This window comes from Ambystoma mexicanum, chromosome 12 (genome assembly GCF_040938575.1).
Source record: "Ambystoma mexicanum isolate Mex_15411 chromosome 12, UKY_AmexF1_1, whole genome shotgun sequence".
In the NCBI taxonomy this organism is placed as follows: domain Eukaryota; kingdom Metazoa; phylum Chordata; class Amphibia; order Caudata; family Ambystomatidae; genus Ambystoma; species Ambystoma mexicanum.
The window spans coordinates 987,969,011-987,994,913 of NC_090936.1; the positions used below are offsets into that span (position 1 = coordinate 987,969,011).

The 25,903-nt window shown below is 47.3% G+C and overlaps 1 protein-coding gene across 2 annotated transcripts in view; it reads left to right on the plus strand.

Moving 5' to 3' along the window:
- CIMAP1B (ciliary microtubule associated protein 1B) overlaps positions 1 to 25,903 on the plus strand; it is a 130,412-nt gene that overhangs the window by 38,778 nt on the left and 65,731 nt on the right. For both annotated transcript variants that reach the window (XM_069629480.1, XM_069629481.1), the window contains exons 3-4: positions 13,432 to 13,635; positions 16,461 to 16,562. In XM_069629480.1, coding sequence (XP_069485581.1) covers positions 13,432 to 13,635; positions 16,461 to 16,562 — 306 coding nt within the window. The remainder of the gene's footprint in view (positions 1 to 13,431; positions 13,636 to 16,460; positions 16,563 to 25,903) is intronic.

Sequence of the window (25,903 nt, forward strand, 5' to 3'; positions counted from 1 at the left end):
CTGTGATTTTGGTAAGTAAGGATTGAGCAAGCTCCCGATCTTTTAGCAAAAAATAATTGCATCACCACCCTCCTGAGGATCTCTGGCGAGGTTCGCACTCTGTCTTATCCTTACCATGTCATGGTCCGACCATGGGATTGGGAGCACACGTGAGTCCTTGACCTGAGCTCTTCCCCTCAGTGTCCACCAAAAACAAGTCGATCCGCGAGTATGAATCGTGGACCAATGAAAAGTATGCATAGGGCTTGTCTCCCTCTCCACAATCCCCCCAAGGAATCCGGTAGGCCCAGGTCCTGGTTCACCCTTCTAAACCACCTGGAACCCACTCTGCTTTCCAACTTGAAGATCAAATTCCACCACTCTCACAGTCCATCGCCCACTAACCCCCATGCTACAACCTGCAAGGTCATCCAGCCATGTACGGTATCGGGCCCACTTGCTCTTCTCACCTGGGAGGCGGCGAAGAACCCCGTCAACCAATAGCGTCTCATGGCCCCTAGGTCCTCTAGGCGGAGTGTTACTTTTTTGTATTTGCGGGCCCCAGGGATTTTGCGCCTTAGATCAGATGCAACTGGTGTCTCCCGGGCTTTTTACCCGGAGCCGTGAGTCCCCAATAAGCTTGTCCGAGGCACTTTGAAAGTCGTCCTCTGTCACCAGCCGATACTTCTGGCCTTCGTACTGAAAGGCAATGGAAATGGGAACCCCCATCGGTACCGCGCCCCCTTCTCCGTCAACCACTTGGTCAGGGGTCCACACATTCTCCTCCTAGTCAGAGTGAGCGCAGATAGATCCTGAAAAATGGTAACACGGGACCCACCATAGTGAATTGGGCCCTCCTTCCTGCCCCTCTCAAGAACTTTCGTCTTTTCCCCGTAATAATGAAAGCGGGCCAACACTGTTCGAGGATCCTGGGATCCCACTCCCGCTCGGTGTGCCCTGTCAATGGTGGGCTCCTCTATGGCATTGTCTCCAAACAGGGTGCGCAGTACTTCTCGAATGGACCTTCTGATGTCTCTCTCGATTTTGACCTCTTTTTCTCGGGAACCCAAAGAAGCGCAGGTTAGTGGGCTGTTCCCTATTCTCAAAATCATCCATCTTGAGCATGATCTCCGTCTCCCCCCTCTCCAGTTCAGCAAGTCTCACATCTGTCTGAAGCTCAAGAGTGTCCAATGAGGATTGATTTGTTTCCAGCCACAAGATCTTAATATCCATTGAGTTAAATCTGTGGTGATTTATCCAGCCTTTTATCAAGCACTGTGTGGATAGCCCTGATTTTGTCGCCGCTGGGTCCCCTGCCATGGTTTCTCTGATAGTGTTAAACACTGTATCCCTACATCCCGAACCAAGAGCTCAGTGAGAGAATCAGAATTTCTCCAAGGATGCCTTCCAACTCATAGACTGGGTGTAAAGGAGAGCCATTCCGCAACACCTCTCTGTAGGCTCTGTGTCCTCCAGGCACCAGGGTCAACCTGCCCAGTACTGCACTAAGGGCTCTCCTCACCCCTGCTCTGAGGTCCTTCACGACCCCTTGGTAGTTCCTCCTCCGGTCTGACATTGCTCCTTCACCCCAGGGAGCACACAGCTCTTCCGGGCCCCTCAAGACCCCTGCACTGCTCCACAGAGCCCTCCCACTTGTCCCTACGCACTCCATGCAGCCCTGCCTGGGGCACACTTCCTCAGCCCCAGTGGCGTCACAGCTTCCACTGACCTGCTGCTGGGGCCTCCCAGCACTACAGCTGCTCCAAGAGACACCACTCGACCAGGATTCCTCTGGCTGGTCCCTGCGATCAACACTCACGCTGGGGGAGGCCGTTGGGCTGCTGTGTGCTCCCTGTTGCATGGTGCTGGACTCCATTTTCTGTCTGCCCTGCCACAGTGATCCGTTCCAAAGTTGGTAGGCTGTGGTGCCGACCACAGTCCTCCATTGCTGCACCGTAGTGGGACCCCCACTGAGAGGACCACAGAGTGGGGAGCACCCACCCTAATGGCCCTGGAACCAACAGGCTGTGCCCACTCCTCACCTTCTGTGGGCCAGGTCCTCTGTAGAGCACCTCAATGTCTCCCGGCACCCTTGGAGCACGAGTCCAAGGCCTGATGACCGCCGACTGTGCTGAAATTCAGGCCAGGCGGGCAGCAGGGTTATCGGTGCCTGCTCCCACAGTTGAAACTCGCATGGGAGCGGTTAAAGGGGGGGGGCAGAACCCCCTTCCACCCTGGATCCAGAGAACAGCACAGATGAGACCGCCATTAGCTGCGTCTCCCTGGTGGGATGTCTTGATCCTCCTCATTAGTATTCACCCCACCAGGGATAGTGTGGCGGGCACAGCCTCTGCAAAGGCTCCTCCACTGCAATCACCCCTGAGGCTGACAATGCGTTTCAGGCCTCTTCGCTCCCTTGCCGTCTCTTCTGTCAAGACTCGACGTCCACGAAGACTAAGAATACCTCCGTCCCCAAGCACTGGTCAGAGAGATGGTGTATACTCGCGGACCAGTTATTAGGGCCACAGGTGACCGGTACAGGAAGCACCAGAATTCCACGTGGCTGCAAGGGGAAAGGAAGATTATGTAATACATCTGTTGCGGCAAAACCTAGTGACTGAGCAATAGATATAACAATAACAAAGCAACACCTACCCGTGGATTGACTGGTGAATGTATACCTGAGGGGTGATATGTTGTTGTATCCCTCTTACTTGGTGCTGGCCTGTCCCCCTAAGAATGGTGTAGCAGTGCGTGGAAGGACACAAGTTTGGCAGAAGGTGGAAGGCACTGCAAGCAGAGTCATCCGTGGGCAGAGTCCTGTACTTTGATGTCTTGTTAGTACAGTCTCGGCCTTGAGTCCTTGTTTGTATCAAGAAAGAACTCGAAACTTGAACCGGATACTGAGAGCAAAGGTTTGTGGCTGAGAGAGCAAGATAATCAATGGGAAAAAGCAAAGAAGTCCATACTGGAAAAACTGAGGTCTGTGTCCATGTAAGCAAAGCAGCGAGACATGCAAATCTGGGTAATCCAAAAGCTGTCCGTAGTCCGTAAGCAAGGTTCCTGGTTTATCCGTGAATCCAAACAAGAAGAAACGCCACTCTCCGCAAACAACAACAGCTGAGAAGCTTTAAATGCAAGGCGAGGATGCTATTTATATTGTTGCCATGGAGGCACATTGACGCGACTGCGTCAGTGCTGTCGCTCTATGTGAGCGGAGCCGTGTTATCGATGAGCGTCCTCCAATTCTCCAAGGTAGAGGCCAAAGCGGACCCAGTGGCCATGACAACCGCTTGTGAACGGGTCGTGAGGCACACAAGTCCTGGTGTGCCTGTCCGCCAACTCATTCTTCCTTGTGGTTGTGCCTGAGTCTACAATGAAGATTGGGTGAGTGTGTATGAACGCGACCCTGATCATGGCGTGAAGTGTGCATAAGCCTGAGGCTGCTAAACTGCGAATGTGTGACAGAGCCCCCCCCCCCCCAAAGGCCCACAACCTCGTGGGCAAAGAGGATAGGACCGATGAAAATGGGAAACTAGGACGGGGGCATGCACATCCGAAGTAGGTTCACAGGACCTCTCCTCAGGACCGTAACCCACCCAGTCAATCCGATAGTATAAACATCCACTGATGAAACGAGAACCAAGGATCTCGTTGACCTCATATTCATCAGGGGAACCACCCACAATGGGAGCAGGGGGCAAAACAACCCGAGTGGAAGAAGGGCATGAGGTGTGGAAAACAGGATGTATACACCAAGAGCTGGGCAAGGACAAACAATAGGCAATGGCATTGATCACTCTGGATACCCTATAGGGACCCATGAAGTGGGGCAACAACCTCCTGCAACCAGGGAGACAGAGGTGTCGGGTAGAGAGCCAAACCCTATCACCGACATCACAAGGAGGAGCAGCGATACGTTTCTTGTCAGGCACATAGAGGTCTGGGCTTCACAAAGGTGTGTGATAGTATGCCCATGGATCCGGTCCAGATCCCTAAAACAGGAATGGCCTGCAGGTGTGGCTGAGACAGGTAGGATAGGGAAGGGTAGGGCTCTGGGATGTTGGCCATTGAGGACATAAAAGGGGGAAAACCCAGTGGAGGCATGGGGTGCATTGTTGTATGCAAATTCGGCAAGATGCAATACTTTGACCCATGAGTGCTGGTATTGGAGTGATAGACTAATGTACTGCTCAAGTGTCTGATTTACACGCTTGGACTGGCTGTCTGTTTCAGGATAGTATGCAGCGGAGAACCAAGCGCCAATCCCTAGAAGGTTTGTGAGTGCACGCCAGAATCTAGAGGTGAATTGAGAACCCCGGTCGGAGATAATGACAGTGGGGAGCCCAAATAGACAGAAAACAGAACGAAAGAACAAAGATGCCAAAGCAGGGGCAGTGGGAATACCTGAACATGGTATGAAACAGGCCATCGTAGAGAAAGAATCCACCACGACCCATATTGTGTCAAACCTCTGGATCCATGGTAGATCAGTGATGAAATCCATAGTAATCGTGTGCCAGAGTTTGGGGGGAATGGGTAGTGGGTGTAGTAAGCCTAAAGGACACCCTTTTTGAGTTTTGCATTGAGCACAAATAGAACAGTTACTGACATAATTGTAGACATCTCTGCTCATGGAAGGCCACCAGCACCACCTCTGGAGCAGTGATAGGGTTCTCTGTTGTCCTGGGTGGCCACGGATAGGGGCATCATGAGACCATTCCATAGCACGTGTTTGGATGTCATTCGTAGGTAAGTATAGTTTGTCCCACTCACGTACTTGTTCCTCATGTGCGGATGCCCAGTCACAGATGTCAGTCAACATACATGCTGGGGGTGTGCATAAACATATAACGTGTTTTCTTCCGGGTATGGTCTTGGGAAACACAGGAAGGGTTTCCCCTCCGGGTATATGAGAAAGGGCATCAGCTTTTCCATGGGTCCTCCCTGGACGATGTTGAATAACAAAGTCATAAGAGGAAAAGAAGAGATGCCGCCGGACCTGTCTGCTGTTTGCACATTTCAAAGCGGCCAGATCCTGGAGGTTGCGATGATCTCAGAACACTGTGACTTGGTGCTTAGCCCCCAATAAGTGGCGTCTCCAAGTCTTGAATGCATCCTTAACTGCAAGCAATTCTTTTTCTGTGACGGTATAGTGTGCCTCTGTGGAATTTAACTTACGGGAGTGGTATGCTATAGGATGAAGGAGACCGGTGGTCGGACATACCTGGGACAACACAGCGCCCAACTCGAATGAAGAGGCATCTGCCTCAACTATGAAAGGTTGTTCCTTGTCCGGATGTTGTAGGACTGGGGCAGACGTAAAGGCTGTCTTCAGAGCGTCAAACGCAGCTTGTTGTTCAGAAGATCAAAGAAAAGGGGCATGAGGGCTGGTGAGCTTAGTCAGTGGCATGACAATGGCAGAGAAACCTTGAATGAACCTATGATAGAAATGAGCGAAACCAAGAAAAGACTGTAGTACTTTCAGGGATGTAGCTACGGGCCACTCCAGTATGGCACAGACCTTGGTTTCATTCATGGAAAGTCCCCCAAGAGTGATATGGACCTAGGAAATCAAATTCTGAGACATGGAATAAGCATTTCTCAGGCTTGGTGAAGAGAGAGTTACTCCTCAGATGAGATAAAACCTCTCTGACATGGGTGACATGTGATTGAATGAATGTCTGGGGAAAAATGACTATATCATCAAGATACACAACGAGGTATACATCTATGATGTCATGAAAAAGGTCGTTCATGTACCTCTGAAACGTGGCTGGGGCGTTGCACAAACCAAATGGCATCACAGTGTACTTGTATAAACCGTGATGGGTGCAGAAAATAATTTTCCATTTGTCACCCCTTCTGACACGGGCTAGATTGTAAGCTCAGTGCAGATCCAATTTGGTGAAAACAATGGCGTAGATTAAACCATCTAATAATGGATTGTTGAGTGGTATCGGATAACTATTCTTTATAGTGATTTGGTTAAGCCGTCTGTAATCAACACAACGGCGTAGATCTCCCTCCTTTTTGGGAACAAAAAAATGGGACTGACAGCTGGTGATTGTGAAGGACGAATATGGCCTAGTCTAAGGGATGTCTGTATGTATTGTTTTGGCACAAGGTCTTCCGCAGGTGATAAAGAGTAAACGCGACCTTTGGGCATGTCTGCCCCAGGAATCAGTTCTATGGGACAGTCATAGGGCCAATGTGGTAGGAGATGTTCTGCACAGCCCTTATCGAATACCTCTGCAAAGTCGTGGTATTCCTTGGGGATACTGGTGTTTACTGCCCCTATGATATGTCCTGCGGAGTCAGTATTCATGAGCTGAGGTTCGTCAATAGACATGTGTGTGAGGGCACCTAGTATTTGAGACGTGACCTTAATTCCCCAGAATTTGCCAGGCAGTGGGTTTAACAATAGGAAGATACGAAAAACACGCAGCCTCAAGCCCAATCTATAATGGGATTGTGCGAGCAGAGCCAAGGTATCCCAAGAGTGAGGCCAAATTGTGGAGTGGTGATAAGATCAAAAGATATGGTTTCTGTGTGGGTTCCGAACATGGTAAGTATCAAAAGCGAGGTCTTCTGTCTAACAGGTCCCGTCAACAATCAAGAAGACCTGTCAACAGGTTGTACGGGTTCAGGGTGTAACTTGTTCTGTAGGGGTAAATTGAGAGTGGCAGCTAAAGAAATATCTATATAGTTGCCCGTAGCCCCTGAGTCTGTCACCAATTGCACATTATGTTGCACACCGCCGGAAGCATTTAAAAAGGCCTGAACTTCCATGGGTCTAGTAGAACACATAAGCGATGTAGGGGAGGCTGTGTTTAGACTCATCCGTGCCTCCTGTTCTATGGATGAGCCTTCTGAAAACCCATCGACTTAAGCTTGGGACGCCTGGGGTATTCTTTGACATAGTGACCATTCAACCCACAATAGAAACAGGCGTTGGACACGCTCTGCCATTCCCTTTCAATAGGCGTACCCCGCCAATTTGCATGGGTTCCCCCAGTGTGTCTTGAGTAGAGGTGCCAGAGAAACCCGAGAATCCAGGATTTCTTCCTGTCTCAAATTTACATTCTGAACGTCGGGCATCCACTTGAAGAGCCAGGTCTATTAGTTCAGGGTACTGGGCGGGCAAAGATGGGACCACTGCTAGAGCGTCTTTCATGAAATCATTTAAACCCCTGTAGAAAACGACTGCCTTCTTGTTGTCGGGCCAGGCTGATTCTACTGCCAGCTGATTAAAATGGGTAATGGAATCGACTAGGGTGTTCTTGCCCTGTGCTACATCCAGAAGTTCAAGGTCCTGGGTTTGGGCCTTATGACGAGTGTCAAAAACCCAGGTCATTTCTGCCACCAGAAGAGCAAAATCCTAGAGAACGGGGCTATCACCTTCTAAGAGCGGATTGGCCCAGGCAGCAGCAATGCCACTTAAGTGGGAAAGGGTAAATGCCGCCTTGGTGGTGGAATCGGGGAAAGCCTGAGGGCGACACAAGAAGTGTAGCTTGCACTGATTCAGGAATGTTCTGAACTTCCAGGGTTCGCCTTGGAATTTCTCCAAGGCTGCCAATGGTAACGGAGTAGGGGCATAGACCGGGTTGGGGGCATTGCCCAATGGGATTGGTGGGGGTTGGGGATCCCCAAACTCAGGATCTGCTGGTTGTGCATGATGCTCGCTCTATATTGTGTCTAGCCTTTGATGTATGGAAGCAGTGGCGGCAGCCATGTCGATTCTCAACACCATTATGGCCTGTACTAAAGCAACCACGGGAACCCGTGTGGATACATCCATAGTCCAGTGGGTAGTGGTTTCTCAGTCTGTCAAGACTTGAGGTCCATGAAGACTAAGAATACCTCCGTCCCCAAGCACCAGTCAGAGAGATAGTGTATACTCGCTGACCAGTTATTAGGGCCACAGGTGACCAGAACAGGAAGCACCAGAATTCCAAGTGGCTGCAAGGGAAAAGGCAGATTATGTAATATATCTGTTGCAGCAAAACGTAGTGCTACAATAGACTGAGCAATAGATATAACAATAACAAAGCAACACCTACCCGTGGATTGACTGGTGAATGTATACCTGATGGGTGATATGTTGTTGTATCCCTCTCACTTGATGCTGGCCTGTCCCCCTAAGAATGGTGTTAGCAGTACGTGGAAGAACACAAGTTTGGCAGAAGGTGGAAGGCACTGCAAGCAGAGCCATCCGTGGGCAGAGTCCTGTACTTTGATTTCTTGTTAGTACAGTCTCGGCAGAACTCGAAACTTGAACCGGATACTGAGAGCAAACGTTTGTGGCAGAGAGAGCAAGGTAATCATTGGGAAAAAGCAAAGAAGTCCGTACTGGAAGTGCCGAGGTCCGTGTCCGTGTCCGTGTAAGCAAAGCAGCGAGGCGTACAAATCCGACAAGGGTAATCCAAAAGCTTTCTGTAGTCCGTAAGCAAGGTTCCTGGTTTATCTCCGAATCCAAACAAGAAGAAACGCCACTTGCCATAAACAACAACAGCTGAGAAGCGTTCAATGCAAGGCGAGGGCGGTATTTATATCGCGACTGCGTCAGTGCCGGTGCTCTATGCGAGCGGAGCTGCATCGTCGATGAGCGTCCTCTGATTCTCCAACGTAGATGCCAAAGCGGACCCAGTTGCCATGACAACCGCTTGTGAATGGGTCGCGAGGCACACAAGTCCTGGTGTGCCTGTCCGCCAACTCGTTTGTCCTTGTGGTTGTGCCTGAGTCTACAATGAATATTGGGTGAGTGTGTATGAACGCGACCCTGATCATGGCGTGAAGTGTGCATAAGCCTGAGGTCGCTAGGCTGTAAATGCGTGACATCTTCACCCATGCGCGTACCTCGTGCCTGCCGTGCCAGTTTCTTCTTCAAAACCTGCTGGCTGTACAGCACACTGGCAATCCCATGTACTGACGCTTCTTGGGACCCTGGCACAGCGACCACCAACTGGATTCAATCTCGGACTGTGGTGGGCTGGCCTTCAGGACCCCAGCGTCTTATTACTGCCTCTGGAACCGTGTCCATCCAACGTCGGGCCAGCTTTGCCCATGTTTATCTCCGGTTGCAAACCAGCTGGAAAGACCAGAATTTCTCTGCTGGTGCGTCAATGCTTCCCCTCTGGGATGCAGGCATTGGTTTCGCTGGATGGGGCCTAAAAGGGGAGGGTGGACTCAGGTACCCTTTGTGTCTGTCGGGCTGGGAGCAGAGAGGTTAGGCAGCCATCTACTGCGCGCCCCTGGTGGCCTCCTACCACTCTTCCTTGCAGTGCTTCTGGCTTTTCTCCATGAGAAGGCATGATCCTTTAGCTAATGCCATCTTCTATCCCTGCATCTCATAGTTCCCCTTGCTCCACTCTCTCCCTGCCCTCCCTGTAACATTGGATCTATGTAAAAACATATCGCCCTTTTGGTCTATACTGAGATTCTATGTGTAATCCTCCCACAAGTTCACCAGGGAGCATACTACGCACTATTGTAAGTCTTCAATCACTGTCCCTGTGTCTCCTATAGGTGCGTCATTTGTTTTTAATCTTGACGATTTAGCACATTCTTTAGTCTTAGGTTTATAGCCCTGCTGTCTATTTTATGTCCCTGATTGGGAGATAATTATTATTATTATTATTATTATTATTATTATTAATATGGCAACCCTTGGACAAGGCCAGACACCTCAAGTCCTGTGTCTCAGGAATGGGGTTCTCGAGTTTAGACCCATGGAACACTTACATCGCATCCAGGAGAATTGAGCTTTCTTAGCTATATCCCAGCCCTCCACATACCGACTCTACTCGACCTTCCCTGGTCCTCAGGCCTGACGGGAGGTTCTGGAGATTTAGTCCTCTAGAACATTTAAGACCCATTCAAGGGAATGGAGCCTTTTTACCTACATGGCCTGCTTGAGTACAATGCACGATTTTTACAATAACAGCTTCATGCTTATTAATGGCATCACAATCCTCCAAGTACATTTACACAGGTGCCTGTACGTAACAGGACCAAGCTTTTGAAACACTCTACACCCAGATACTCCAACCCCTGCCCTCTCCCTTCCAACCTGCTACCCTCCCTACCCTATAATCGCCTCAGTCTTTCACGAATCGGACATCGGATCCCTGGTGGGGACATAATGCTCCAGCCCTCCAGCAAGATAGACACTCTGAGACTGCCACAATGGTGAAAAGGCACAGTATAAAAGCTATATAACATAACATATGACTATGTATACTTCTGGTTCATTTTGGTGACCTGGTAGTACTGGCTCTGTTCTTGTTTCTTAATTGACGGTTTTGTGCCCCCTGAAGTTATTGCACTGTCGTTTTTTTTCTTAGTGTTTATTCTGCGCTTGTTGTACAGGGAAATGTTTATTGGCTTTATTCTTAAATCTAGCATCTTAGTTTCCGAGGAACATCTTTGTGTCAACCTATTTCAGTGTTGCTATTCTGTGTTACATTGCAGTGGTGGCTCTGTTTCTCATTATTTTGCTCCCCCTTTTACAGGCTCCCCCACTTGGTCTCCTGCCTCTGGTGGACATTCTCTTCATTGCCTGCAGTATTGATTTACTTGACTCTAAGCCCATGTTGCTTGACCCTACTGTTAACTCTCTCTCCCTGTTTCAACTTCCAAGTGACACGGCTGCAATCTTGCCTTCTGTGTGTTCACTATCAACCCTGGCTTCCCTCTGTATGTGTTGGCATTCTTTGTTTCCCTTTGTTTGCTCTTCTTTCTATTGCCTCATGTAGTTAGGTTTCTTTCTTGCCTGCTGGTAGTCTGTTCATCCCTTCATGGATCCTGCATTCTGACATTTTCTCTGTGACTTCTAAATTCTGAGCTTCTCTTTGTGTCTCTTGTCATTCTCTGAAGCACCTTGTATTTCTATATACTATTGACTTCTCTGTGTCAGCTGGGAACCTAAGTTCCTCTCCGTGACCCAAAATTCTTTATTTGTCTCTGCATTTTTTGGCAGTTCTTGCTTTATTTTATGGCCAGGTAGTACTATTATAGCAGTTCCTGGTAAATGCCTACACAAATAACAAAACTGTCGGGTTTTGCCGATGCTTGTTATTTAAGATTCTCTCTGTCTCCTGATGTTCTCTTCATGGTTCCCTGCATCTCTTGCTTTCAGAGCATCTCTTCACTACTAATTTCATTCTTTGATTCTCTGTATAGCTTGACATTCTTGAATTCCCTGTATCTCCTGGAAACCTAGGTTTCTCTCCTTGGCTCCAACATCCTTGGCTTTTTTCTGCATCTCTTTGCAGTTCTTGAATTCCCTGGATCTCATGGAAACCTAGGTTTCTCTCCTTGGCTCCAACATCCTTGGCTTTTTTCTGCATCTCTTTGCATTTTTTGAATTCCCTGTATCTCCTGGAAACCTAGGTTTCTCTCCTGGGCTCCAACATCCTTGGCTTTTCTCTGCATCTCTTTGCAGTTCTCGACTTCTCTTTATTCCCTGGCATGCTCACTTTCTCAGTGGGTTTCATGCATTCTGTGTCTCTTTGTGTTTACTGTGTCTTGGGCTTCACTCTGTGGCCCCATGTATTTGTAGTTTCTCCCGTACCTCCTGGTAATCTGATCTCCTCTTCATGGCCCCTGCACCCTGGCCTTATCTCTGGCTCTGACATTGCAGGTATCGCTTCAGGTTTTGCACCTAGAAACGGGTGTGTACAGGCGTGTTATAAATGACTTATATCACATCAGTGCTTCTTTCTTTCTCACCAGACACTTGTGAGTTCTCTGTGTCTCCTGGAAGCCGGACTTTCCTTCACTTCAACCTTCTTGGATTTCCTCTTCCTCTTGCAAGGTCTTCACTTCTCTGTTTGTTGGCATTCTTGTTTTCTCTGCGTTTTCCCTTGCTCCTGAGATTAATGTGTTACTGAACATGCTTTACTTCTCTGCAGCTCCCAGCTTTCCTTATTACCTTCTGGGCCCGATTGTCAAAGGTTTTGAGAAAAAGCAAAACAGGAGATGCCTGTCACCGTCTGATGTGCCCTTTCTTCCCTGTACCTGATTCGCAAAGCCTTACACCTGTAGCAAATCTGGAGATGCCTGGAGCATTTATAAGATGTTCACGTGCAAATGCAATTATAAAACACTATTCTCAAGGGCATCACAGAGATGCTTCAAGAATTTCCAGATTTGCTCCAGTTGTAGGATTTGTGAACCAGATACAAAGTGAAAATCAGTATTGCTCAAAAACATCTCCTAATTTGCAATCTGCATCGAGCCACGTGCTTACTGATTTTCTAACATCTCTATATTGCTTTTAAAATTCTTGACTATTCTGAATCTTTTGTTCGCTTCAGTCGCTTTGCTGGGACTTCAGTATGCTAAGCGCTTCTTTGCACCCACTTTCTGTTTGCCCATATTTCTGTTGCCTACCCTTATGAACCTGTATATTATCTATTTTATCCTGTATTCTTAGTTTCAATTTGGCCTCCATCATGACTGCCTTTTCTTGGTTGTTTCAAGGCATTCTTGGTTCTTTGTGTTTGCATTCTGAGCCCCAATCCATGGCTCATGACATTCTTTCCTTATTTGAAATCCTTGGATATTTCAGAATCATTTCCAGGTTCTTGACATCCCTAGCTTCTCTTAGTATTGGCTGCCAATATTGGCTTCTCTGTGTTTTCTGGTATTCTTGTTTTTTCTTTGTTTCCAAGACTTCTCAATCTCTTAGCATGAATGCCTACTTTCCTTTTCTGTAGCATTCTTGGTGTCTCTTTTAGTCCCTTAAATATTGTACCTTCTCTGTGTGTTCCCTGGTATTTGAGGATTCTGTGGATGATCCCTGGCATTTCTGAATTCTCTCTCTGGCCTGTGGGATTCTTGACTTCTTTCCATGGCCTCTGACTTTCTTGCCTTCTCGCCATGGCTTTTGGCATTTCTGAATCATTTGTGGCCTGTGGCATTCTTGACTTCTTTCCATGGCCTCTGGCTTTCTTGCCTTCTCTACATGGCTTGTGGCATTTGTGACTTCTCTCTGTTTCTCCTGGCATTCATGACTTCTCTTCGTGGCTCCAGGCATTCTTGACTTCTGTCTTCATTCTCTGGCTTGCCGGGCTTTGCTCTGTTTCCCAGCCTTCCTGGATTGTCTCTTTGCCTGCCACAATCCTGGTCTTCCGTCATGTTTTCTATTTGTGTTGACTTCATCATATTTCCTTGCCTTCTTCACTCACTGCCATGTTTTATGCAGTTGAGATCTTTTTTGTCTTCCTGTGCCGTTCACACATTATCAAAGACAATGCTAGTCGTTCCTGTATGTAGCTGTACTAAAAAAAAAAAGATGTTTAGTCCTAATGTCCCAGGTTGTCACATTTCATGCCAGCTGAGATTGCTTGGCTTCTTATTTTGTCTCACTGCAGTGTTTACTGCTCTCTCCTTGTCGATATGGATGTTTGTCAACTCTGTCCTTCATCCTCTTTCTTTGTGTCCTAGGCTATGCGCATCATGACCCTTCTAGGTTTCGAGCCCCTGCATACAGCTTTGGCAGTCGGCGCTTCCAGTTAACTGACGACTGCTCTCCAGGCCCAGGGTATTTGGTCCCATCAAATATCACAACCCATGGCAAAGATGGAACACCTGCCTACTCACTCTATGGGCGTCCCAAGGACCTGGAGCTCTTCAAGACCCCCGGTCCAGGTCAGTGCATCTTCTCTATGTAAAAGGTAATGTATACTATACTACCCGGAGTGGTCTCCTTAAACTGAGGTTTGTCTGATGATGTCTAGTAGGTCCACACCTGGGGTGTCAAGAACTGCTTTTGTGGTAGAAAGATGATGTGGAGAGGATGGAGAGAGCCTCAGATTGTAGGATCAAACAGCACACTGGGCAGTACAGAGGAAGAGCAGGAGGATTTGGTAGTGCGTATATTTGCTTGGGTGCATGGCATCATGAAAGGTTTTGGTTCAAGCATGAATTAGTGGGCAAGTAGATTGGAGAGGCTGCAGTCCAGCCAGATTCAAGTGAGTTGGTGTTCTGGTGGTTCATAGTAATTTGTACAATAGTATTTGTAGCATGAATCCTATTATGGATGAGAAGCAAGGAATGGTTATGAGATAATGATATTATGTGGTGGGTTCAGAAATTGCACTGATTCGCAGAGTTACTTTGGACTGATTACAGCGGTAAGGGTAAAATATCGATTGTTCTTATCTTTTTGGTAAGGGTTTTTGATTGGTGCTACTTTGGGACATCATTCTTTATTTTCCTACTTGATCGTTTTGGATCATATATGGCCTTGTAACATGGTTCTGGATTGGTACTAGTTATAAAAAGTGTCTCTGGATAGGCGCACAAGTGAAGGTTTGTACGTGGACTCTGTTTGAATGCTGAGATTGGTGTGCAGTAAAACCAGACTGATGTACACATTTCAACTACCACTGGCTTTGAGGCATTTTCAGAAGTACTTGATAAATATGGAGCCTTGGACTAGTGCCCTCAGTGCAGAATGCTTAAACATTAGCTGTGCATGATAATTTGGCACCATTTTCGGCTGTGAAGAATGGTTTTGAACTGGATGCTATTGTATATTTTATTTTGGGTATTTATTGAGCAGAAATGCAGCTATGGGAAACAGAGCACTGAACATCAATATGGGTTACAGGCATACATTAGATTGTTGCAGGGGAGGGCACTGTTGTTACAGGATAGACTTTATTAACTGCTTACACATTAAGGTATCAGAGATTAGTTAAGATACACAATTACTGGGGAACATGTAACTGTGCTGAAAGAGGTGTGGATGTGGCTTAGTGGGTGTCCTTCGAGAGCGATACAAGGCTGAGTCGATTCAGGGGTGTACCTAACAGGGTATGAAGAAGGGGCTCCTTGCAGGAGATAGTGTTACTGAATTCCATGAGTGTGGGGCTGAATCTGATGTTGACGGGTGTAATGTTTCATTGTCTCGAGGCATAGACCTTATTTATTGGTCCTTTCGTTTTGTGCCTCTGCTGCTGTTTTCCAGCCTTTTCTTGATATCTGGTGATGTGTTGGCCACCGGAAAGAGTGACATTGTCTGCCAGGCCTTGGAACAGCTTTGTATATGATGCAGCTGGCTCTTAGAGTGATTCACACTTCTAAGGTTAGCCAATGAAGTTAGATGAGTGTGCACATTACATGGTCATATTTCTGGATACCTTTAGGGTGTGCAGGCTTCTGGAGGACACATTTCATTGGAGATATGATGGTGTTGGGTATGGCAGTGAAAAGAGCTTCCTTCTGGTATAGTTCTTTCCTTGGAGTCTGTGTTTTCTTTATTATGTGTATTTTGAGGGAGAGGTGGCTATCTATGTGAAATCGCAGAGAATTAACAGACTGTCAGCTACGTAGTGATACCTCTGATGTTCATAGTAGACAGCCAGGTCTGGATGTGTTTGTTTTCCATGATATTGATAAGATGCTGGGATTCCATTTTGGTGAGGTTCCACTTGAGGTAGGCACCAGACATTCAGGTCTAGATCAGGGCAAGGAAGGCTTGTGTTGGTGTATTTTCAGACAATATTGCTTGGGTATTGGTGGATGTGGTTGTTGAGGCGGATGAGAGATCCCAGTGGCTCTATGTAGTGGTTCAAGGTCATGGGCCAAAGGCTGGATCCCTGTCATACTCCAACTGATGCCACACTTCTAGGATGAAGGTGAAGCAGCAGAAGGCATTCTTTCCAATTCCCTTGTCGTTGTGCAGTATGCTGACGAGTCTGTATAGAAAGCTAAACAGAACTCAAGGCATACTGAAAATCATTTAGTGTCTGTCATTGAGGATGCAAAGTGCAGTGTCTACCACTTGGAAGGTGGCTGTCACCATGCTGTGTGTGAGGCATTGATGAGTTTTAGCTTAAGTGTTCTTGTATGGGATGATATGTGGGTTGGATTGAGGGTAATGTGAATGATGTTGCTATGATCCGTTGCCCACGTTAGTGCAGTGTCTGAGTTGCTTGTTGTGTAGGTGGTGATGGGCTGTGGAGAGTGGGTCGGGGCACATGGTGTATGGCTTACCTGGGGGGTGGGTGTAGTTTTATGGTCCTTTCAAGGTTCTAACAGGCACAGAAGTTGAAGCGTGTTTGCGTGGGTGTTGATCCTTGTCCAATTGTTCTGTACTGGTAATGCTTGCAGGGATAGGAAAAGAAAGGGAAGCAATTTTATTTCAACCAATGTCATAGTAGCTTGAACTGCTGCCAAGTATATGTAGCCTTTTGTGGCACAGCTATGTGACTGGCTTCAGCATTTACTTGTCCCAGAAAGCTGGTTCCTGAATGCATCTGGATGCAAACACTGGAAAGTGTGTCCCGAGGTACAGTGAAGAGTTTGGGTTGATGTAACAATGCATGGTGTGATACAGACTGATTCTGACATGGTTTGGGGGAGAGGTTTGATAGTACTGATTCAGTGCCTATAAACACTGCATTCTTCCTGAGTGCAGTGACCAGAATAACAACTGCACGATCAGTGTTTCTCATTATCTGTTGCAGGTAGTTACTCACCAGAAAAATCCGGGAAATCTGCCTATCGTTCTGCCCCTGTGTACTCCCTGGCTGCTCGGACGAAAGGCTTCGGCAGTGACCAGACTCCAGGTAATGTAGGACAACTCCCAACACAGTGCCCTAATCTAGCCTTTTCTTCCTTTGATCTGGCAGGCACCTCCCTGCATTAGAGATATTCTGATATAAGATCACATATCAATGTTTTTGCTGCTAGATGTTGTCCACATGGCTACTAGAGGTTGGGTTGATAGCATGTTTGAACACTATTCTTTATGTGAAGACCGATTGGAACTCTGTGTGTACAGTCCACTTTCATTGCAATGTTAATCAAACTGACATATTTTCTTAGAGTTGAATGCAGTGGTCAAGTCTCTGCCCCAGTCTTGGCTGCTTCTTGACGAAGTACCTTGGGGCATTTACTCGTGACTCACATCCCTGGAGAGTTTCTGTTACCTCTGATAGGGCTGATTGATAGATGTGAGCACACTGATAAGTACATGTTTCTGTCTTTGTCGCCACAGGCTATATTCATGAAATGTGTGTTCAATCAGAGAGATTTTCCTACGTCCCACATTCACCCTCATTGACTATCCAAATGAGCTGGAGGTACTGTGAGCCTTTCTATTAATAACTTGGCCAGAATCTCAAATAGCGACACCAATGCTATCTCTCTTCCAGGAAGCTGGTGAAGACAAACCAAAAGGTGATGGATTGAATGTTTTGAATCAATCTTAGCCACTGTCGTTCTTCTCAGAACTTTTCTATGCCACCTGTTCCATTGAAGATTTAATCCCCTCTGCATGAGAGCACAAGCAGACCTATGTAGCTGGTAGCATCTTGTTGGTAAAGGATGATGGGTATTATGGAGAAGTACCACACAGCTAAGATGCAGAAGCGGTATAAATTTGCAGGTTTGAATTATGGGTATGCAGTGATTTTAACAAATACAAAACAACAAATGGAATTTCTAATGAACCCAAAACGTCTAAAAAGAAAAAATAGCACATTTTTTAAAACTATATATATGTGGTTGGGAATGGAACTAGTAGCTTTGGGGGTGGGGGAAAAGTATGAATGTAAAAAAGGGGGGTTGGTGGGAACTCCCCCCCAAAAAAAAAGAAAAAAAATGTTTTTTTTAGACATTTTTTGGTTTGTTAAAAATTCATTTGTTGGTTTGTGGTTCATCAAAATCACATGCAACTGAATTATGCACTAAAGAGGTCAGACAGCAGCGGATTACAGAAGATATGTCCAAGGGATCAGCAAAGGACTTGTGCACCACAGGGAACACATTGGCAGATTTTATGCACAACACCATGTGGGATAAGGTCTACAACACAAGGCTCTAATTACAATGAGGTCAAACGAAAACAGAAGGAAGCACGGAAGCAATTTGAGATGAAGCTTATGATCCTGAGTCATAATTCACAACATTTGTCAGGGTACAGGTCTACTGATGAGGTGTAAAAATGGCACTCCCAGTTCTTTTGGATTCTGTAGTCCTTGAACTCTTGCTCCTTGGTGTTGCTGGTGTACAGTGGCTGGTGACTTTTCAGGCTTCAGTCATTATGGGGCCCCTTCACAACCACAGCCAAAGGTGGTGTGGTTCCTGGGCTTCAATAAGACCTCCTGGTTCAGTGTCTGCATGACAATACTTGCACTGCATAAATCTGCCTTAAGCCTACTTGGTGGTTTTTGTAGCTCGCAGGAGAATCTGACTATGGTTTCTGGCTAGCCCAAGGCTCACTTCTAGTTGTCAGCTTGGCTCGGGTCTTTAGCGTTTCTTCCACCAGTTATTGGCCTCAGGCCCACAAGACATTCAACTGTCCTAGACCTGATGCCCTGGCTGATCCCCAGCTCTGGCCTTACTGGTTTCACATTGTGTCCTTGAGAAACCTTTTCAACCATTGGCCCTCTTGGCTTGTTAAGGCTTGTAGCTTTCTCTGTACCTTTGCCACCTTCTCAGTCTTTCTCTCCTCCAATGACGTCCTCATTCCTCCAGCGCACCACTGCTCTGCTCCTCAAGCTCATCCGTGCCTCCTCCAATGCCTTCCTTTGCCTTTTTCCTTGCTCCACTCTCTTAGTCTTTTGCTCCAATGTCTTTTTTCTCTCCTTCTCCTTCCTCTGCCCTCCTGGTTTTTTCCTTTTCCAATGCCTTCCTTTCCCTAATCCTTTCTCCTTCCCACACTCTCACCTCTCTGCTACATTGTCTCTAAACTCCCACATTCTGGCTTAGCTCCGACCCCTTTTATACTCTGTCCTGCTTGTCATTGAGGCTTTTAGTCCTGCAGTGGAGATAACTGGAGTTGTTTATTGGCCTTGTCCTGAGATTGGATGATGGATAAACATGCCACCCTTTTCCCTTGTGAAGCCACTAGTGTTTGTATTACCAACTGTAATTCAAAATGGAGGGGTGTCATCTTGAAATCAGACCACCCTGCTATGGTGGCATCCCGATTCCACCATGACTTCCCCATCCTGAGACGCTGCCAGTATTCAATTACAGTTTCCTTTGTGTGTTCTAACTGCCGCAAAGAACGTATTAGCCTGATGTTGTGGTACAGATGGCAATCCATGCGCCGTCCCTTCTTTCTTTCCAATTTGCAATTATTCCCACCCACGAAAATGTAGTCCCGGGTCCACCAATTACAGCATAGTAGCTATCACATACTCAAAAAGAAGTGCAAACACCGGGCAAGAAGCAACACTGTTTATTACAGCTGGGTGAGCACAAATCAAAAAGAACAGTGGATAGGCTCTGATCGAAAAGCTGACACCCGAATGGAATATGAACAGTAGTTTTATACCAAGAAATACAATGATCGGAAATCCACTGAAACACTTGTAAGGTGGAGAATTCACTTTTTCTATGTTTCCCAGGGATTTCATTGGTTCGTGGACATCATCACCTCGAAGTTTACGCGGATTAGTGAAGCGTAAATGAAGCCATCAGTTTAACACTTTCCCATTACAATGCCTCCCCATGTGGTACCACATTTATTCACATCCCACCTCGGAACAACTCGTTATTACTGAAGTAACATTTGTGCTACCGCTGGAACTTTAATACACTGCCATTGGTCAGCACCATTGAGAACAGAACACGAGACACCTTGGAGAAGGTGGGAAAGGGGACATTCACACAGTACCCGTTAGTTGACCTTTACAAAACACTGTGGTAGATATGTTGGAGGCTGGCCGACTCCGCAGAGCCAGTCGTCCAGTGTTCTTTTCCCACAGTCGCCTGCCAATGGGCATCGGCAGTCAAGTGACCGGCACACTGGTACAGAGCCACCCTCCTCGCTGCCGCGTAGGGCGGCTAATTTGGCTGACCACCCTGTGATTACATCACCTTTTTCTAGTTATGTTGTTTTTCAAGTGATGAGTCGCTTAAGCCCCACCTACCTTTGCAGATCCCTGTCGTATTGGTCACATGTTTCAGATCGAGGTTTCCCAGGTCCAGACCGCCCCAAGAGATTTCCCACTATGTGCATTTATGATGGTGCTATTTTTATCCTTCTCCCTTCTCTGGCTAATCATAGGACAGTATGTTGGACTGTGTATTCACCCAATGCATCATTACCCCCTAGCCTTCCCGGTGAAGCCCTTTCTACAGGGCATTTGTGGCTTATAATACCTATGTCATTTCCCATGTAGCTACCCCACCATCCCCTTCTTTATTTTTGCAGTTGGTAGGTGTGTCCCCCTGTCTGGTGCTGAGTTAGCACCTTTAATACATTCCCCCCTTCGATCGATCTTTCGATTGACATTTCTGACCCTCTGATCCCTTCTCCCTTTTCCTTGCGCACCCACACCCTTGTTACCCTGGTCATGTCCCTGTCCTCCTTGTATGAATTCAAATCTTCCATAAAAATCAGTATCTTTGTTCCATCAGATGAACACTCTCCCCATAATTCTTTGTAATTTTCCACGTCTGGTGGGGGTGCTGTGAAAACTATTTCTAATTCATTCTCTTTCATTCATACTGGGGTTTTCCTCTCCTAAACCCTCCTCGACCTTAATTTATTGTAATGCCATTATATAACCATTCTTATGCTGGTGGTATTTACACCAATGGATGATCATGCGACTGATGCAGGTGGTGATGAGGATCGCAACAAGCACAGGGACAGTTATCTTAAATGCTGCTACACGCCAGTTGGGTGCCCAGGTGAATAATTAATCTAGCCAGGTTGCTGATGAAATGTCTTGTGTTTCGTTTGCTATTCTCTTATGTATTGTTCTCATTTCCTCTACTGTGTCAATGATTGTTTCATTTGCAGCATTGTTAATAGGAATTGCGGTACCGCCTGCACTCACTATCTTATGATGCACCCCTCCGTCCATCGCCGTCATAATATTCAAAATTAAACGATTTTGGAGGGTGATTAATCATAGGGCCCTTAGCTATTCATGCACTGTGTTGAGTCCTTTTTCGGTTGCATTTGCCAGCTGAAGCAGTTTGTAACTCCTGATCTGCAGCTACTTTGCATTGGCTGCTGCTTGTACCCCAGGAAGCATGAGAGATGAAGAGAAGACAGATGCTGAGCTCAGCAATTTCAGATGTGGTGGAATGTTCTCTAGGCTCTTGGTGCTTTCGGCCGAGTTGCTGCTGGACCTTTTCTTCTTTGTTACCTTGTGTTTGTTTGTTTGCATTTCTGCTATCAAATCTGTACAGGGCACAACTAGGGTATGATATGATAATTTATTTATATTGCGCTCGTACACAAGTGTTTCAGAGCGCGACAAGGCAAGGGAGGGGAACCAGGGGAGAACAAAACAGCGATCTTACTAGGCCCAGTGTCACTGCGAACTTGCAAGTGCATGGAAGGGGTAGAGTGGAGAGTGCGGAGCAGAGGAAAACAGAATAAATAATAACAAATACAAATAAATAGATAATAGAGGCAGTAAACAGTGATAGCGCAGCCAGCAAGTGGCAAGTGCTGTGTTTAAGGCAGCAGACTGGGTAAGTCTGATAAGTGCCGAAAGAGTGGAAAACGGGTGTGGGAGACTGTGACTGTATAGGTACATATACCATCCCCAGTGCAAGGGGTGGCCAGGAGGCAGTGCAGGAGGGTGGCAGGGTGAGCAGGTATCTGGGCCCAGGGGATAGAGGGTGGCCAGATGCATGGTGCCAAGAGGGAACAGATCAGCAGGGGAGAGGGGGAGCGAAGGCAGACGCAAAGAGGAAGGTTTTACGGTGCTTCCCGAACCGGAGATGGTTCTCAAGTTTAAGTGTGGCAGGGAGGCTGTTCCAGAGGGAGGCCCCAGCTGAGGACAGAGATCTACCCCCAGCTTGTTTCTTTGAAAACCGGCGGATCCTGATGAAGTTAGAGGTAGAGGAGCGAAGAGCTCGAGAGGGGAGGCATTTGTGGAGTGATAGCTGAAGGTATTTTGGACCCAGGCCCCAGAAAACCTTGTGGACAATGCAGAGGGTTTTGAATTTAATCCATGCATCCACTGGGAGCCAATGGAGAGATTTCAGAGCTGGAGAGATACGATCCCCAGGCTTGGGGCCAAGGTCAAGTCTCCCAGTCCTGTTCTGGATTAATTGCAGAGGGTGGAGAGTAGAGGCAGGTAGATTTAGAAAGAGGCTGTTGCAATAGTCTAACCTAGAGAGAACAGAGCTTGGGAGACAGTGAGCTTCTGGGGGAAGAAGAGGAAAGTCAGAGTACCTCTGAGAAGGTGCAGAAGGAAGTTTGACTTTTCAGAGACATCAGAGTTGTGGGCGGAGAAGGAAAGTGTGGAGTCAAAGTTGACCCCGAGGTTCTTAGCCTCACAGATGGGAGTAGGAGGAGGACCAAGGGAGGCCAGCCAGAGGTTGAGGGGAAAGGATGGTGAAGGTGTGCCAATGAGGAGGATTTTCACCTTGCTGGCATTCAGACAAAGATCATTGACGGCACACCAATCTTGAATGGCAGTTAGGCATTCAGAGATGAGACAGGAAGAAGAAGTGGCCAAGGGCAGTCTGAAAATGAGCTGATTGTCGTCGGCGTAGCACTGGAAATTAGAGCAGAGAATGGCAATGCAGTGGGCGAGAGTTTCCAGGTATTGATTGAAAAACCAGGGCGAGAGGTTAGACCCCTGGCCAAGATGATAGGAAGGACCCAAGTTGGACCTGAGAGGGTCGATCAGAGAGCAAAGAGGTCAGCCAGGCCACAGTCTGATCAGTTATGCCCAGGTTATAACAGAGACGGTTGAGCAGGATGGTATGGTTGACCTTGCTAAAGGCAGAAGAGAGATCAAGTAGGATGAGGACGGTGGGAATGTTAGCGTCAAGGTTGGAGTGCAGATCTTCACAGATCCTCAGGAGAGCAGTTTCCGTGCTTCTGGCAGCTCTGAACCCAGAATGGTGGTCATGGAGAGAGCCAACAGAATCAGAATAAATGTTAATCTGAGAGATGGACAGCTTTTCCAGGAGTTTGCCCAGAAAGGGAGTCATGGAAATTGCGTGATAGTTAGCCAGACAAGAAGGATCTGCTGTGGGTTTCTTCAGAAGAGGATGCACAAGGGAGTGCTTCAGAGGGGAGGGGAAGGATACTGAGGTAAAAGAGTGGTTGCAAAAAAAAGGAGAAGGTGTCAATGTGGCCCTTGATGGTTTTAGAGGAACAGAGGATGAACCTGTTTTGACGAGGCTTATATTGATCTGACTTGTCTAGCGACCTCATATGGGGAGAAACGGGGAAAGGACAAGGAGGAGGAGGGGTGGTTGAAGGAGGGTCAGCAAGCACAGACTGAGAGGAATAGGAGGGCGAGGGAGGAGAGGGTGGACAGGTTGTCCTGGGTTTTTGAGATAAAGTGAGAGGAAGGGCATTGCAGAGAGCGTGAGAGGCAAGAGGAGGGCTAGAGACTGCAGCAGGGTTGGCAAGCTCCTTGCAGATTTTCAATAGTTCGCTGAGTTGTTAGATTCCTCAGAGACATGGGCTTGAATGTGGACTCTCTTCTTGGTACGGACAGAGAGTCGGTATTGCCTTTGGAACAGGCGACAGGCCAGTTTGTCAGAGGATGAACACAAAGCCCTCCATTTCCTCTCAGCCGCCCTACACATATGTCTAAGTGTGGCTAGGTCAGAGTCATACCATGAATTGCACTTGGCTTTGGACTTCAGGTGGATTCTCATGACAGGGGCAAGAGCATAAAGAGTATCAGAAGAGTAGAGAAGGGACAGGGCTGTGTCAGGGTGTGAGTTAGCCAGAGGAGGAGCGGGGAGGGAGAAGGTGGCATCGAAAGCCTCGATTGACACACGCTTCATGGGCCACATGTCCGAGAAGGTAGTGGCAGTGTTGGGGTAGGCTTGACTTGGGGGGAAGAGAGTGAGATATTAGAGGAGAGGAAGCAGTGGTCACTCCAGGAGAGAGGAGTAGTCAGAGGGATAGAGAGGGGGGCCAGAAGAGATCAAAACATCAAGTGTGTGTCCTGCAGAGTGCATAGGGCCAGAGGGGAGGATAGAGAGGGAGAGGGACTCACAGAGGTCGCAAAAGAGCAAAGATGAGGGACAGAAGAATCGCAGTGAATGTTGAGGTCACCAAGGAGAAGGAGTTGAGTGGTTGAGGCCGGGAGGGAGGAGGAAAGGTCTGTCCACTTGGAGAGACAAGATGTGATTTTACCAGGGGCCGGTAGAGAGTAGCAACATTAAGAGAGTGGGTAGAAGAGATTGAGAGCCTGCAGACAAGGCATTCGAAAGAGGAGTAAATCTGAGTGGGAATGATAGTGGCAGGAATTCACCCAGGAAAGATCAGGGCTACGCCACCTCCAGGCTGAGTGGATCTGGGGGCAGAGAGGATCTTCTAGCCATGGGGAAGGAGAGTGTTGAAGCTCGTGGCAGAGCTGGCCGTGAACCATGTCTCCGTAAGACCAAGGACATCAAGGTCCAGTTCTTCAAGTAGCTGGCAGATGTCAGAGGAGTGTTTGACAGCAGAGCGAGAGTTGAGAGTGGCAAGATGAAGAAGGTTGCCAGCCGTAAAGACCTTCCGGGGAGGGGTACAAATCGGAGGTACGACCTGCAGAGTTGTAGAGGTAGCATGGGGAGGGGCAGTGGAGGAGGGAAGAGTGGGCATGGTAGCCAAGGAATGAGAGGAGGGGACAGCCGGAGATGGAAGGCAGTTGATGAGGTGAGGGAACTACCTATCGAAGAGGAAGAGATTGGCCTGAGGACCTAAGGTAGAATTATGGAGGGTAACCAGTACACACATCCCCTTCCAGACTAGTGATAGCTCGGTGTATGCTCTCGTTCCACATGCCCAACAGGTGTTCATCACAGCTGCAGGCCCCTTTTGCAACGCTGCAATGTCCATCGTCCTCTTGCAACCAATATTTATCCCAGCATTATTGTTCCATTTGCTCTGAAACACAAAGAATACTGTGTAAGCGGCTTTTTGTTTTATGGACGTGGGTTTTCGTTTATCCATGTTAAAGCATGTATATAACTGTTCCAAATGTTCATACATCCTGTATTTCTTTTCTTAACCACCAGTCCTTCTATGCGGCACTATGCCATTCCCTTTTCCCTTTTTCCATTGTGCAGCACCTAACCCTGTATTTGCATCAAGGGTCTGTTGTGGCACCATGGCACATCGTACCCCTTGGAGTTCTTACATAATATTCTCTTATGGACAGTGGTCATCTGTTTTCCTTTTTGTGCCCGTTCTGTTAAATATTCCAGAACCAGGTGCTTACTTTTTTCTCCCTGGGCCAAACTTTGCCATATGTACCAGACATTCTTCCTCTTCTGCTGTCACCTCTTGTGGCAAGAATTGTTTCTGCGTTCTTGTGTGGTGTGGGATGAGTGAGCACACATAGCATGTACCATTGGTTCTCCCCATCCCACCTTCTTCTTTTCCCCATACCATACATTTTCTGAGGCCAGGTTCACACCCTCCCTAACAATTTTGTAGAATTCCTTTGGGATAGGTATTCTTAGCTTAGTGCATGTCTCCTTATCACCACCAGCTGATGGGCTCAAGTTATCCTTATGTTCTAAATGCCAGAAAAGAAGGAGACAGAAAACAAAGATGCAGAACACTACAACACTTTTTACATTTACCCGACTCTTCTCTTTAATCCAACCCCCTCTTCTTTTCTCTCGTCCGTCCTCTATTTCTATTGCGGGTCTTCGTTAACACCTTATCATAGTACAAAATGTTAATGTAATTTGGCTAATGCTCCCCATCAAGTGATTCCTCCTCTTCCTGATATGCTTCTGGTATGCGATGAACGTCTGAGTGGTGTATCCATGCACGCTGTTCTTTTATTTTTACTCCCATGGGTGTTGAGAAGACCACTTCAAAAGGACCACAAATCAGAGGTTCCTTTCACTTTCTCACTGTATTTCGGATAAGTAGTTTGTGCCCTGGATAACGAGGCTGTGTTTGTGGAAATGCTTGGAGGGTTTGTGCACACTCTTCGATATTGGTTCGCTCGCTTGTAGATTG